This window comes from Pongo pygmaeus, chromosome 1, assembly GCF_028885625.2.
Source record: "Pongo pygmaeus isolate AG05252 chromosome 1, NHGRI_mPonPyg2-v2.0_pri, whole genome shotgun sequence".
Taxonomy (NCBI): domain Eukaryota; kingdom Metazoa; phylum Chordata; class Mammalia; order Primates; family Hominidae; genus Pongo; species Pongo pygmaeus.
The window spans coordinates 86,790,257-86,806,320 of NC_072373.2; the positions used below are offsets into that span (position 1 = coordinate 86,790,257).

At 34.2% G+C, this 16,064-nt stretch overlaps 1 protein-coding gene across 2 annotated transcripts in view; it reads right to left on the minus strand.

Annotated features, from left to right (window-relative positions):
• Window positions 1-938: 938 nt before the first annotated feature.
• The window catches only part of NUF2 (NUF2 component of NDC80 kinetochore complex), a 34,358-nt gene continuing 19,232 nt past the window's right edge, over window positions 939-16,064 (minus strand). For both annotated transcript variants that reach the window (XM_054478132.2, XM_054478130.2), the window contains exons 10-14: window positions 12,796-12,933; window positions 10,850-10,990; window positions 8,731-8,906; window positions 7,615-7,750; window positions 939-1,363 (exon numbers count right to left, since the gene is read on the minus strand). In XM_054478132.2, the coding sequence (XP_054334107.1) occupies window positions 1,229-1,363; window positions 7,615-7,750; window positions 8,731-8,906; window positions 10,850-10,990; window positions 12,796-12,933 (726 nt within the window). In that variant the 3' untranslated portion in view covers window positions 939-1,228. The remainder of the gene's footprint in view (window positions 1,364-7,614; window positions 7,751-8,730; window positions 8,907-10,849; window positions 10,991-12,795; window positions 12,934-16,064) is intronic.

Below are 16,064 nucleotides of genomic sequence, written 5' to 3' on the forward strand. Positions count from 1 at the left end.
TTACTGAGACAAAATGAAAAAAGCACTGGATAGGTGGAATTTGAGGAAAGATTAAAAAGTATGCATGAAATTTTGGTAACTAGGAATTTTTTGGTGACTTTAGAAAGTTCAGAAGATTAGTATGGATAGAAATAACAATTCCGTGATGAACAAGGAATGAAACTAATTCACAAGTATAGATTAGGTTTTCTAGAAATCTGGTTGTGAAAAAAAGTGCAGTAAAGGTGGAGATAGATCCAAGGGGTCAAACTTTTTAAAATATGAGAGAGATTTGGTGATGTTTATACCTGTTAACCTTGCCTTAGAGGCAGCCTTTTCTCTGAATGAAAACTCACGAATATTTAAAGAGAAGCTAGGAAAGGACAAGGCAATAGCGCAATTTTTTGTATCCTCATCTGTTCTTCCCTGCACACCCAGCTTTTGCTGCTCCTTCCATTCCAGGGCCTTGCCTTTCATTGAAAGCCTGGTCACTCCCTAAAATAACATTTTATTATCTCTGACAAAGAGGAAAGTACCTGGAGCTTCAATGACCTTAAATACTAATAGATAAGAGTTATCGAGTGTTTACCATGTGCCAGGCACTGTTTTAGTCACTTTACACATATTAACTCATTTTTCTTGAAAAAAAAATGCCAGTTGCATCAATGAAGAAATCGACTACTAAACTCAAACCTTCTCTTTCAATTAACTACATTGAAAACTGTGGTACACTGAAACATTCTAGACTTCAGTATCATAAAGAGTACAGTTCAAATTTTGCTTCAGCTATCTGATCTTTTAGGACCTTCATAATTACTTTATCTATGTAGTAATAAAAATATCTACCTAGAATTGCTTAAGTAAGGATCAAATGAGATCTCAACCACAATGCTGAGGGCACAGTCCGGACTCAATAATGCCACAACTCTATGTCAATAAACAAAACAACAGCCATGACAGTAACAGAAAAAAATACATATATTTCAAAGGTAACTAGTTTTGTTTTACTCAAACTATTTACAACAAGGGGCAGAGTGGAGACATGAATAGCTGCACAAGTTATTTTAATTATAAATTAATAAAAGCCTACATTAAATTAATCTTATTAACTACTTATGAGAGTGTATAAAAACTGATGAAGCCAACATTATTTGGTACTTCTGATACTTCCATTCGCTTCAGCTTTTCTTTCTAAATAGAAAATTAAAAGATGGCAAGCCATTTACAAAAAGACATGTAATTTTGTTAATCAGGTTGACATTTTGAACATCTTCCTCTTCAGTTCAGCTGTCTTCTCATCTATCTTAGCATAGGAGTCCTCTGCTGCCTTTTCAATACCGTCATGGTATTTCTCCAAAGCAGTTTTCAAGTTTAGAAATATTTCCTAAGTAGAAAATGAAACAGAATAATAATTATTCCATGCAACAACCTAAACTACAAATGAGTTATAAGAATTCCAAGTTTATTCATATTTATTAATATTTTAAAGCCTAAATTCTTATGCACACACACAAATGTGCATGTCTATGTCTGCTTTAATTAAAAATTCATTCTGTAAGCTGTACAAACACATCAAAAAAGTTTGCTACTTAAGGAACAAAGGAGAGACATGAGACAATGGTTAGGATTCTAATACAATAAGAACAAACATATTTATAATTATCAAGGAAAAATTTTACTTTAGAGCTTTCCATATTAAACATGGAAAATAACTACATTACTGTAGATAACTATACTCTCTGCATTTGACCCTGATTATCATTTAAAAGGTATGCAAACAGATTTAATAAGCAATCTATAGGACTGAAAAATATATTAATACCTTTTAGAGTTGTTTGAATAAACTGATCAGATAGTTCAAGCCTATATGGATGTGCTAAGAATTTTAAAAAATAAAAGAGAACAATTTTTATAGATTAAATAAGAAAAAAATTAGCCTGTACACATTTTCTTCTATTTCATACTTGTCAAATATAATATTGATCCTCCTTTCATTATTCACTTCTCTTAGACAAAACAATTCTTAAACTACAATATACACAATACCACAAGAAAATGGTATTTTACAAGGTTACAGGATGTGTTTTGCCACTGAAATAAAACAGTCATCTTTTTCCAATGGGGGAAGAAAAGCAGTAAATGAATACAATGTTCTCAATTTTAAGTGTCTCTCCCACTAAATTTTTCTTAAGCCTAAAATTTTGGCTACTACTTATCTTAGTTTAAATTCTAGCAGAGATACTATCTGATTTTGAATAAATTACATAGATTATAATTTGATATAGTATAAATTCACAGTGTTCCAAAAAAGAACACTATTTCCAGCAACTCTGCCACCTATGCAAGTTTGAGAACTATTACTACAGATTAAGTGAATGTAAATATATGCTTAAGACTAAACATTCTCCAAAAATCCAAACATAGTTATTAAATCCTAACACAAAAATAGAAGAGTGTGTTTAGATTTCTGAGATCTAAGCAGGTATCAAATTACTACAACTATGATAGAATATGAACCAATAGGAAAATAAATCAAAATTTTTGAAGGCTTTATTTCTTAAATCTTGTAGGAAAAATAAGGTGAATTAGTTGCTAGCTTGTGTGAACGCCATTATAAAAAAAACAGCACATTCAGCAGCTATAAATCAATTTAACTTTCTAGTTCTATAGGGGCATATGTTTATTCATTCTAAAAAAGAAAGCTGAATAAATTTGGTAGAAAGATATTCCTTATGAGAAACTATCAAAACTAAGTGTGACTAAATTAAGATATACAATCTGTACGTATCTGAACCAACCATTTCAAAATACCCAAAGGAATACTTTCCTTCTGAGAACAAATAACACTCTCAAGGAGGAGCAAAATCCTGCTGGTAGAGTCACAAGTGAATGAAACATTAAGGCCCAATTCCAGTGGCACAGGCACAGAGATAAAAACATTTGAAGTTCTAAGCCAACCCTCACAAGATGTTTAATGATGACAGATCGTATCCCTGACAAATACTATGTATTTTAGCATTTTCGATTAAATTCTACATCCAAGTGGAATTTTATATTAATCCACCCTAATTCACATATAATAAGTCTTACTGTGATAGCCTCATTGAAGTTAAATATTTTTAAAGTCAAAGGCTAGTTCTGTGCTGTCAAATATAGCAACCACTAGACACATGTGGCTACTATTTGAATTTAATAAAATTTAATTTAATCAAATGAAATTAAAAATTCAGTTCCTCAGTTGCACCAGCCACACATCAAGGACTCAATAGCCACATGTGCCTATTGGCTACAGTATTGAGCAATACAGAAGAACATTCTCATTACAGCAGAAAGTTCTGTTGGACAGTGTCAGTCTAGATAACTATCTCCCTTTCAAATCAGAAATATTTAAGACTATACACTATCCATGGAGTCTTACAGCCAGTGTAGCCATTTATCACATACATATAAATTAGTCAACCCAATATATTATTGGGTACTTTGTATAAGTAGCACTGTAAATAGTACAATAGTACAATGAAAGATACCAATTATGCTTTCTTTCCTAAATGAATGTATAACCAGACCAGACTGGATATTGAGCACCTGAAATATAGTTAGTGCAAATAAAGAACAAAATTTTTTATTTTACTTCATTGTAATTAAATGTAAATAGCCACATATTACTAATAGCTCTCCATTGGACAGCACAGATCCAGATTATTTGGAATAGACTGAGTGCTATAGTATTTGAGAGAGAAGAGAAAGATACTTCAAAGAAGTAAAAGAAAGTTATGTGGAAGACATAGTTTCTACTGGACCTTAAATAATGGAAATGATTAGCTTAGATAGAACTTGTTGTTTGAGACGGAGTCTCGCTCTGTCGCCCAGGCTGGAGTGCAGTGGCACAATCTCGGCTCACTGCAAGCTCTGCCTCCCGGGTTCACGCCATTCTCCTGCCTCAGCCTCCCAAGTAGCTGGGACTACAGGCACCTGCCACCACGCCTGGCTAATTTTTTGTGTTTTTAGTAGAGACGGAGTTTCACTGTGTTAGCCAGGACGGTCTTGATCTGCTGACCTCGTGATCCGCCCGCCTCAGCCTCCCAAAGTGCTGGGATTACAGGCGTGAGCTACCACGCCCAGCCAGATAGAAAATTTTGAAAGTCCTAGAGGTGGAAATCATTCCTGCCTAGTTCACAACTTACTCTCTGAATCAAGTGTGAAGCCTGACACCTAGCAGATACATTGGCCATTTGTTGAAATACTGACTGGGTGAATGAATGAACTGAAGGAAAATGGCCCTTGTTTTAAACAAGAAAGTGTAGTATTGAGAACAATATTTTAGCAGGATAAACGTGGTAGTACTTAGTATTCAAGGCATATTTGATGCAGAAGAATCTAAAATCAAAGAAACTTAGCAAATGTTGCTGCAATCCATGACTACTACAAAATTATGTGATAGATGTATAATAGTAAGAGGGCTGTATGTATGAAGGGCTATGTACATGTATGAAGAGTACCACCATGTAAAAGCAATCATGAAATTAACTTGGTGATTATCTGGTTGTCAGGATTATCTAAAGCAAGTCCAAAATTTCAATGCTTTGTGATAGAAAATGATGATGTAATTGAGAAATACAAAGAAATTTATGAAAAAGTTGAGCAAAAGAGAAAAAGAAAAGGGAAAGAGAAAGTGAAGAAGAGGTCAGATGTGGGAAAATATTGAATGTAATTTTAAAATATTATTTTTGTTGTGAGTGGCCAGAACAAGAAACATAGATTTTTGAAAGCTATCCAAATGAAGATAATAATTGAAATTAGAAGAGATAAATTATCTATGGGAAAGAACATTTAATGAAAAAAGACTGATGATCACAAAATGCAACAGAACTGCACAAAGAACAATTTGGCAATCATAACATATCCTTTTTTCTTTTCATGAAGGATGATTATAAAGTAAGCTAAGAAGAGTTCTTTGACAAAAAGTATTTGATTTTACCAAAGTATTTAGAGACCTTCCCATTTGTGTAACAAATAGATATCACAATGTAGCCTGAATCAAGGTAGGTAAGAACAACTTAGCAAGTTGAACAATTGTACCCAAAGTTTTGATCAATAGTTCTATGCCTCTAGGATGAAAAAATTATAATGCAGCAAAGGACCTTGTTCTAGTAAACATTTTTATTTTGAAGAAAAAGGCATGCTGATCAAATCTGCAGGTGACACTACGCAACGAGAAATAGTTAAGGTGGAAGATAGAATGATAGATTAAAACTAACCTTGACATTTTGAAATCTAGGTTGAAATAAATAAAACCTAAAATAGTAAAATTCTGAATTAAAAGTAACAGTTGCGCTAAAGTATGGTGAAAAACTCTTAACATGGCAGAACTGTATGTGGAAAAGACAGGAGTCCTTTAGCTGATCACAAGGTCAATATAAGTCAAGGGCAAGATGCTGCTGCTAAAAATCTACCCCAATATTATGCTTCATTAAAAATGTGCTTTGGGTCTGGCTGGTCACATCATTATTTTGGAAGATTGTGTTTAGCACTGGGTTCTAAATCTTAAGCAGAATAACGACAAATAGGAAATAGAGATAACAGTAAATAGGACAGTAATAAATCTGAACATGAAGCTATATAAAGAATGGTGGAAAACTAGGACTAATTATCCTGAATATGAGAAGGCTGAAAGAAACCATGATCATTATCCTCAAATGTCTGAAGGGTTATTAAGCAGAAAAGGGTACACATTTGCTCCACAGAGAAGATCTGGGCTGACTATAGAGTACAGAAATAAATATTTTAAACTCAAAATAAGAGACAGAATTTTAACAATTAAAGCTGCCCTTGTAGAACAGCTTGGGTGGCCATACCTATTGAAAACTCTATACCATTGAAAACAATTAAGCCAAGCCTATTAGTGGTTCTCAAATGCCACATTAAAAAACACAATTTCATGGGCCCCATTGCTGGAGATGCTAATCAATGTGTTTGGGTGAGGATTTGTTCATTTTAAAATTCCTCACTGAATTTGAATACACAGCTAGTTTTAAGAAACACCATGCTAGATGACCTTTCAATTTTATAAATATTTACGGAAAGCATACTACACATAAGGCACCATTCTAGGCATGGTTTGACATGATATGCTAAGGTTAACAATAGACAATTGCTACTGTTAAGAAATGGAAAATGTAACTGGCAAGACATACATGCATAAAACTCAAAGTAATATAAGGTAGGCATGGGTATCTCTTATGACTGATAGACAAAGGTTTCTCGAATTTGAGTTAGTAACTAGTTACTAAATTGTTAGTAACTGGTTCACTAACTGTTCCTAGACCATGTAGTAACACATAAATATTTATTGATTTGATTCGGTTAAGAAGCAGGATTAAATATCTGCTAAGTCTTTCTTTTTTTTTTTTTGAGATGGAGTCTTGCTCTGTCGCCCAGGCTGGAGTGCAGTGGTGCAATCTCGGCTCACTGCAAGCTCTGCCTCCCGGGTTCACGTCATTCTCCTGCCTCAGCCTCCCGAGTAGCTGGGACTACAGGCACCCGCCACCACACCCGGCTAATTTTTTTGTATTTTTAGTAGAGATGGGGTTTCACCGTGTTAGCCAGGATGGTCTCAATCTCCTGACCTCGTGATCCACCTGCCTCGGCCTCCCAAAGTGCTGGGATTACAGGTGTGAGCCACCACGCCCGGCCAATATCTGCTAAGTCTTTCTAATTGCCATACTAGAGAGACTGACTCTTGGTGAATATCAAGTTAAGAGGCAGGAACAATAAAAGTAGTTGAGGTATAGGAAAAAAAAAAAAAAAAAACAGAAAAGAGCAGGCCAGGTATTGGGAAGACCACGGACGTGAAATCCCAACCATTTTATTTCTTTTCCTTCCAGTTTCCCTCTTCTTTTCCTCACTCCATTCCCTTTCCTTTCCTTCCTTTTAAAGTAGCCTTAAGATAATGCTCACATGTGCAAGTGCTAACAACATAATCTTTCTGGGGGATAAGGTACCGAGAACAGATAAGGGAATTGTCTGCTGTGGCTCTGTTAGTATTAAGAACTTTTACAAATTGGGTGTGGATGGCGGAAAGTAATGGCAGCAAATGTTTAAATATTTATCAGGTATCAGCGGTTTTAGAAACCTTGATCTAAGTTGTCAATGTAGACAAGGTGAAGAATGAAAAAAAAAGAGGCTAAGGGATTTTGCATAATAAATAGCAATTTTTTGTGATTTCTGGCAGAGCAGTTTGAACTACTGTTCTGGTAGAACACTCTTGAAGATATAAATCAAACTTCAAAAGATAAGGAGACAATAAATATTTAATAAATATATCAGGAATAGACTACTAGTTAGAGACATTGGCAGTTAAAAGGATAGAAACAGGTAAACATTTTATGTTTAGCACTGTACTAGCATTTTTAAAGATAAAAATGTAGGAGACAAGACGCCTGTTCTTATTAAATTTAGGACTGTTTATGAAGCTTTACAGTAAATATATTCAAAACAAGAATAAAGAGTAAATAATTTTAGGTATCATTAAAAGTCTCATTACACACAGAGACCAAGTAAGCTGTTTTGTTTCAGTTAACAACTCAAATACATGACAGATTATTCGAAATCAACTTCTTATGAACACATATTCACCTGGGACTTCAGTTTCTCCCTTTCAGCAGCATCTTTTAGTTGTTGAATTCCAAGTTTAATTTTTTGGATTTCTTGATTAATTGTGGTTACTCGTTCATAGACAGCACCTCTTTTTTCTTGAACTTTATTGCAATCCCTAAAAGAAAATTGAGACAGCTAATATTTAATCCTCTTCAGCAACTAAAAAGGCAAACACAATTCTAGTTTTGATTCCAAAGTGACCATGTGTCAGTATTTGACAAACCTAAAACTCTTCTTAAGATATAAAAGCAAAGGAATGAAAACCCCAAAGTGTGATACTATAATCACATCATAACATAGTGTGAACTCTTTCTTTCAATATATTAATGAGATTTTTTTTCCCCTCATTGGTGGGTTAGTGAATGAGTAAATAAATAAATACATAAATTTTTAAAATGAAGATTTTTTAAGTTACATTTCCCCAGTTGTACACACTTAGGTACTGTTGGTGGGGATGTGAATCAGTTTAACTTTTCTACAAGGCAGTTTGGCAACAAATATAAAATCCTTAGGTTCTGCCCTTTTTCATCTGCAAGAGGAAGTATGAAGGAAATACTCAGATGATCTCTAACGCACCTTTTAGGACTGAAGGAATGACATTATAGACATATCTGGGGCAGGTATTTTAAACACATTCTCAGAACTGATGGGTATACCGGCTAAAAACATACTTACATACTGAGGAAAGTATTACTTCTTACCTGAATATGAGACTTTTTCTCAAAACACAAATGCTGTAACTCTACAGACCAGATGGACTATAAGATAGGCCATTTAGTTAATTCTGATGCAAGCTAGACCACTATCTCTAAAGTGCAATGAAATAATCAGTAGCATCAGAACCCTTCTGAAGAATGATGCAAAGGAATTGGAACTGTATATCCAGGAAAAGAGTAGCTAAGACATCTCTAAATCTAGACCTAGCAGTAAAAGTTTTATAATTAACTCATCTGTTTTAGTCAACTAAAGGTGAAATAAAGATAAAACTGTTTAAACTCTTTTGGAAAATACCGAGGTTTTGAAATCCTGGGGGAAAAATGTATTTGCTTTTCATAATTGCTTTCTAATACACTAAAATTGAAAACAACTTCATACTCAATTACTGTGCGTTTGTATTGCTTAACATCTTCATGCTTCTTATTTATTTTGAATTGTGCTGTGGCAAGTTTTTCCTTCTTCACAATCATCAGTCTTTTGAACGAATTTTCTTCAGTCTTCAATTTCTTCAGTTCTGACTCATCACTCTCAATTTGGTCCTCCAAGTTCAGGCTCTGTATTTTATAAGAAGTATTTAAAGTCAACATAACCAATTAGGACTTACAAATAAAATGAAAGATTATTTTCTAGGATGAACTATAATTAAACACAATTTTAAAAAAAGATAAAACTCTTTAACGCCTGAAAGCCCAGCAGAAAAATGCAGATGAACCAGAAGAGACAACAGGGAGGCACCAGAGATACCAAGAAAGGACATGATAACTAGAGAGGTGTTTTCTATCAGCACAGACTGAAAGGGAGACATGTTAAAAAGATTAGCTAAGAGACTAGAGTTGAAGGGGTTAGGATCTGAACTAAAGTAGTAAAAATAAAGGGAAAAGGGTAGGTGCTAGAAACAATTCAAAGCAATATATACACATCTTTTTTGGGTAACACGATGGCAGATGAGGGGACTATGTAATTGGGAAAGAATACCTGGGGCAATCTCACCTTCTAATCCCTACTTATCTCAAAAAAGAAATTGTTTATCAAATGTAATGTTAGTTATCCTGGAGGTGCAGCCTGGATGAAGATGATCAAGTTAAGAAGCAAAAAAAGGATTTTCAAGCTTGTAGCCTGAGAAACCGCCATTAGCTCTCATTTCTTCAGGGCAGAAGACTATGTAATAAACTTTAAATCTCTCCATAGGTCCTAGATACAGTGTTGGGCACTAAGTTGGAACTTTCTGACGCTAAGATCATTTCCAACTGGTAGAACAAATTTAAAATCCCATGACAGTAGTTCCCCTTATCCATGGCTTCACTTTCCATGGTTACAGTTACCCCTGGTCAACTGTGGTCTAAAAATACTAAACGGAAAGTATCAGAAATAAACAATTCATCAGTTTTAAATTGTGTGCTGTTCTGAGTAGTGTGATTAAATCTTGCGCCATCCTACTCCATTCCACCCTGGATGTTTGTGCGTGTGTGTGCTTTTCAGATGGGGCTTCACTCTGTCACTCAGACTGGAGTGCAGCGGAATGATCATAGCTCACTGCAGTCTTGACTCAAGTGATCCTCCCACCTCAGACTCCCAAGTGGCTGGGACTACAGACATACACCATTATAGCTGGCTAATTTTTTAAATTTTCTGTAGAGATAGCATCTTGCTATGTTGTTCAAGCTGGTCTCCAACTCTTGGTCTCAATGGTCCTCCCGCCTCAGCCTTCCAAAGTGCTGGTATTACAGGCTTGAGCCACCATGCCCAGCCCTGACCCTGGAAGTGAATCATCCCTTTGCCCAGCAGATTCATGCTGTATACACTACTTGCTCTTTAGTCATCAACATCCAACTGTTGACATCACAGTGCCTTGAGGATCTAGGATCACCTGAAGCAGATGATCCTTACTCTGATGTATGGTCAGAAGATTAACAGTAGCCTAGCAATATTTCACTTCAATTTTTTATGTAGGCATTTTATCATCTCACATCATTGTACTAAACTTATTGACTTTAGTACAATAAGATATTTTGAGAGAGAGACCGCATTCACATAACTTTTATTACAGTATGTTGCTATAAATGTTCTTTTATTAGTAATTATTGTTAATCTCTTACTGTGCCTAAGTTTTAAATTAAACTTTATCATAGGTATGTACGTAAAGGAAAAAACATATATATATATAAGGTTTGTTACTATCCACCATTTCAGGCATCCCCTGGGGGTCCTGAAATGAATCCCCTGAGGATAAGGGGGAGCTACTGTACTATTTTCCAAAATATACACAGCAATGTGCTGGGTTATTATTAATTTCATCGGAAGGTTAAAAATTGGGTCTTGCTACTGCTATGTTTAAAAAGAAAAGTGTCTTTTTCACAGCATACACTGCCACATCTATTATAGTGTAGAATGACCCTGTTTTTCTTTAGGAAAACATAACAAAAAGTGAAAGCAAAATACAAGGAACTATAGTAAGCTGTTATATAATAAAGACATCAAAATTCCATACAATACAAACCTCCTTTAAGATACTGGCTAATTTTTCCCTATTATCTGAAAGGTCCTGTATTTTCTTTTGATATAACTGCACTTCCAACTGACATGAAGGCAGGCAGTCAACTGAGTCTCCATAGATTTCATATTTCTCCACCACTTCTTGCTTTGAAAGACAAAAAACAAAAAGACCACAGTTTGATATTCTTCTTTACAAAGCTGCAGTAACATCAGTTTGTTTGCTCTTAAATAATTTCCGCATTTAATACTGAAACCTTAAGAGCAGGGAACAATTAAATTTCTAGGTCAGTAATACAGCACTATTACTGACATGTGTTTAAGCACAAATAATTGTTTTTTAATTGCCGAGTATCTTCAAACAAAGGAAAAGTGCCATAATTTTGCTACTCAATGAAATACCTTCCAAAAGTTAATAATGATGATATTAAAATAGTTTATTTTGCTAATACTCAAACTATTTCTGATTACTCCTGGGCAATCAATCGTATTACTCATTTATAATCTTCCTATTCATTTGTATAATAACGACTACTACAGCTAATTCTTTTAAAAAGATTAACTGATCTTCTAAAATTACAAAATGAACATATATTTACTACAACCATGGTAACAATATAAAGACTCCTTCCCTTGTCCTCACTAGCCTACCCTTTGTTCTACCTTATTTTTTTCTTTCTTACTAATTTGTAAATACTCTTTGCAAATCATGGATATAATCCCTCTACCTGTCATATGCACTGTAATTATGTTCTAATATGTCTACTTTTCTCTATAGATTTTCTGTTTCCAATCTTAATTTAAAAAATCTATCCCAGTCCAAGATTATATAAATGTTCTCCTAAAATCTGTAAAACTTAAATTTTTTAAGGTAAATTTTCAATACATACAAAATTTATTTTTGTAAAAGAGCAAAGTGTAGGCCCAACACCCTTTTCTTCCAGATGAATAGCTAATTGAGCCAGAACTGTGTCTTAAATAAATCATCCTTTTCTCATTAATACTCAAATCTATTTCTGGGTTCTCATTTCTGTTCTGGTGATCTTTGTCTATTCTAGTGTGATAACCTTAATCGTCAAGAATGAATTGGATAACAAATTCAAAGACAAACCACATATGTTTTTTAAATTAATAGTTTAAAAACATTGCTTCACAAAAGATGGTAAATTGTCTACCCACTTCTAAGTTTATATTGCACCAAGTCAATCCATCTCCTACAGTAACCCATAATCTTGAACACACCTTACTCCCCACTACCCCACAGAATTCACATATGCTGTTCTCTCTGCCTTTAATGTTCTTCCATACACAATGAATTGGGCCTTGGTACTGCCATGTTTAAAATGAAAAGTGTCTTTTTTTTATGCTACCATCTGAAGAATGGTAGCATTCTTCCTTCCCTCTTCCACCTGTACTTCCAGCCCAATACTAAACTGGGCTCCCCTTATTACATTATTTCAAAGCAGTCTATACTTTCTTTCCTCTTTCTGATACTATTAACAGATTTTAATTTTTCAAGCAGTTACACATTCACAGCAAAATTAATCAGAAGGTACAGAGATTTCTCATATACCCCTATCCACACACATGCATACCTTATACTTTGTTATAGTATATATTATAATTTATAATTACAATTGTTTGTAAAATTACTTAATACTTTCCGGCCTTGTAATAAAGTAATTAAATCTCATGACCCAGTATTTCTGTTTTGATCTCCCAGAGAAAAGCCTCGAAAAATTGTTGCATAATTGAACAAATGTCTTGAAATTATATTTATTTTCCCCATATCCACTCTAGAGAAAAGCTACAGATTAGAAATAAGGTCAAAAAAGTTTAAGAGGAAGAGAAGTATAGATAATTCAGAAATCCAAAAATTAACATATAATTAAACAAGAATTTGCCAATTTTTTTTTTTAGATACAAAAGCATTAAAATAAAAAGAAAACTCACTCTGGCATTTTTAAGCTTCTGGACCGTATCTTTCATTTTTTCTTTATAATTCTTTAACTTCTCTGGAGAATCCACAATTTTTGTTTTCAAACTCTCTTGTATTTCTTTCAAAGAAACCACTGACAATTTTAATTCATTCTGTTGAGAAAACATTTTTATATATTAGATATAATAAACTTGGTGATTTACCATTCTAGTAATGGGAAAGAACAAAGAAATTAGGTCCATGTTCTCTGTAATGGGGGTAAAATTAAATTCTGAACACATCACTTACCTACTTAATTGCTCACATTTGTCTATAGGCCAAAGATCAAGCTCCTTAGCAAGACATTCAAAGCCTTTCATTACATGGCTCTTAACTCTCTTCCTGTCTAGTCTCATCTCCCACCAGTTCCCTACTGCACCCTACAATCTGGTAATTCTGATCTTATGTTTAGACAAGTATAAGTGATCTTTCTTTGACCAGCAGGGTCCTCCTAGAATATCATTATCCCACTCCTGTCTGCCTGCTAAATTTGTACTGATCCCTGAAAATCCTGCTCCCATTTTCTCTACATTTCTTCTTTAAATAGTACAATTTTTGTACATGCAACTCTATACTATAATTATGTACTTAATATGTGTTTCATAAGACTGAGCAAATTGGAGTTGTGAAAATGTATCCTGGTTTTCCCAGTACCCAAACAAAGCTATAGCACTGAGAAGGTGCTCACTACATGCTTGCCGAATGAAAACAAATTCCCTTCTCCTGAATTTCAAAAATCAGTGTAACTATTTGAAGAATCAAAGTGAAGGATAGCTGGAAATTCTCTTGAAATTTTGTTGTAAGTCTGAAATTATGTCAAAAAAAATTCCTATGAATTTTCTTCTCAGATATTTGTTGATAAGTTGTATTTACATTGTTTGGGGACCCTTTATGACTCTATGTACTGACAGGAAAGATTTTCCAGATATATTATCTGAAAGAACCAATTCACAGATCAACATATAACACATAAATACATTTCTATAAAAACAGAACAACAAAACAGTGACACATGATTATGTGCCTCTATATGTGTATGCATATGGTGTTGGAAAAAGGAAGGGAATAGTATTACCTCAAGGTAAAATGGGCTGAGAGAAGGCCTTTCACATTTCGTACCCTTCTCTGTCTCTCTCTATATATGTGTATACTCCCCTCTCTATATATACATACGTATATATATATGTATGTATGGGTGTGTGTATATGTAAAGAGAGAATATTTCATAACAGGAATGTATTACTGTGTTGTGTAATTTGTCTAAATATTTTTAACTTAAAAGAAAAGATTCTTACTTTTTGATCAGCTAACTCAGAGGCCAAAACTGAATGTTAGATACAATGCATTCCTGTAATTTCTGTATATTTTGTTATTTCATTCTTAGAGTTCTGCAAAACACCACATTATCTACTCTTTTTTAATGCTCTACAAGATTAGAGGTTATTTTCCTTATAATAGTGTTAACTTTCATCACTTTTCTCCTCTTTATAAAAGGTCTAAACTTAATAAGTACAAAGTGCTTGTTTTAACTTGGATTTAAATGAGACAGAAAGAAATAAATAATAAAATTGAGCCATAGTAAATACTACTCAGATGAAAGCATTTCCCAATTAAAAAAAGACTGAAAAATAAGGGAAATATAACACCAGAGTAAGTTTCTCAAGGATCTAAAGTATACATGTTAAAACAATAAGGAAACTATAAAAGTACAATGAGAAAATGTAGTATTAAAAAATAATCTGATGAATAGGACAATCCTTTCTATGTACACAATTAAAGCCAAAAACCATAAAGGCCGTATCTATAAATTTTACTACATAAAAACATAAACCTTTTAATGGGCAAAAAAATATATAAATTTGACAGACAAATAAATGGAGAGCTAAAATCCCTAATTCATGGAGTTTCTTGAAAAATAAATAAGTGGCCGGGTGCAGTAGCTCACACCTGTAATCCTAGCACTTTCAGAGGCCGAGGTGGGCGGGTCACCTGAGGTCAGGAGTTCAAAACCAGCCTGGCCAACATGGTAAAAACCCATCTCTACTAAAAACACAAAAAAATTAGCTGGGAGTGGTGGTGGATGCCTGTAATCCCAGCTACTTGGGAGGCTGAGGCAAGAGAATCCCTTGAACCCGGGAGGCAGAGGTTGCAGTGAGCTGACATCATGCCACTGCACTCCAGCCTGGGCAAAAGAGTGAGACTCCATCTCAAAAAAATAAAAAAATAAATAAATGAAATAAATAAATAAACAAGGTACACAAACAAGTAATATACAAAATAAGAAATAACAAGAAATCACTAAGCAAGATGGACAAAAATCATTAGAATTAAAGGAATTAAATTAAAATGAGATTTTTTTGGCCTGGTGTGGTTGCTCATGCCTGTAATCCCAGCACTTTGGGAGGCCAAGGCAGGTGGATCACGAGGTGAAGAGTTTGAGACCAGCCTGCATAATATGGTAAAACCCCACCTCTACTAAAAACACAAAAATTAGCTGGGCGTGGCGGCACGCGCCTGTAGTCCCAGCTGGTCAGGAGGCTGAGGGAGAAGAATTGCTTGAACCCAGGAGGTGGAGGTTGCGGTGAGCCAAGATTGCGCCACTGCACTTCAGCCTGGGTGACAGAGTGAGACTCTGTCTCAAAAAAACTAAAAACTAAAATAAATAAAAATAAAATTAGATTTTTTTTTTCAATGTAACAGTAACAAAGATTTTAAAAGCCTGAAAACATCTAATTTTGGCAAGGGTATAGGGAAAGGGACAGTCTCTTGTTCTACTGGTAGGAATATAAATTGGTATCTTTCTAGAAATCAGTTTGGCTGCATTGGTCAATTTTACATGTGTATTTCCTATGACCCAGAAATCCTAAACAAAAAAATTTATTTTAAATAAAAGCAGCCTGTTGCAGAAGTGTATGTATGTACATATGTATGCATATGATATACACATACATATATTTGTTTAATAGCAAAAAATTAGAAGCAATGTAAAAGTCTATCAGAAGGGGATTAAAAGGATCTACAAGACAGCACATACATATAATGCTCAACTAGATGCAAGCATTAATATAATGAGGATCTATTTAAAATTCATAACTGTATTATATTGCTAAGTGGAGAAAAAAGCAGGTAAGCTGTATTGAGCCTAATATCATTTATGTAAAATTACACATGCATATTTACATTTGCATAGCAAACATAATCTTTGATATACATCAGATTGTATAGTGAGCTTTCAGGTGATGTT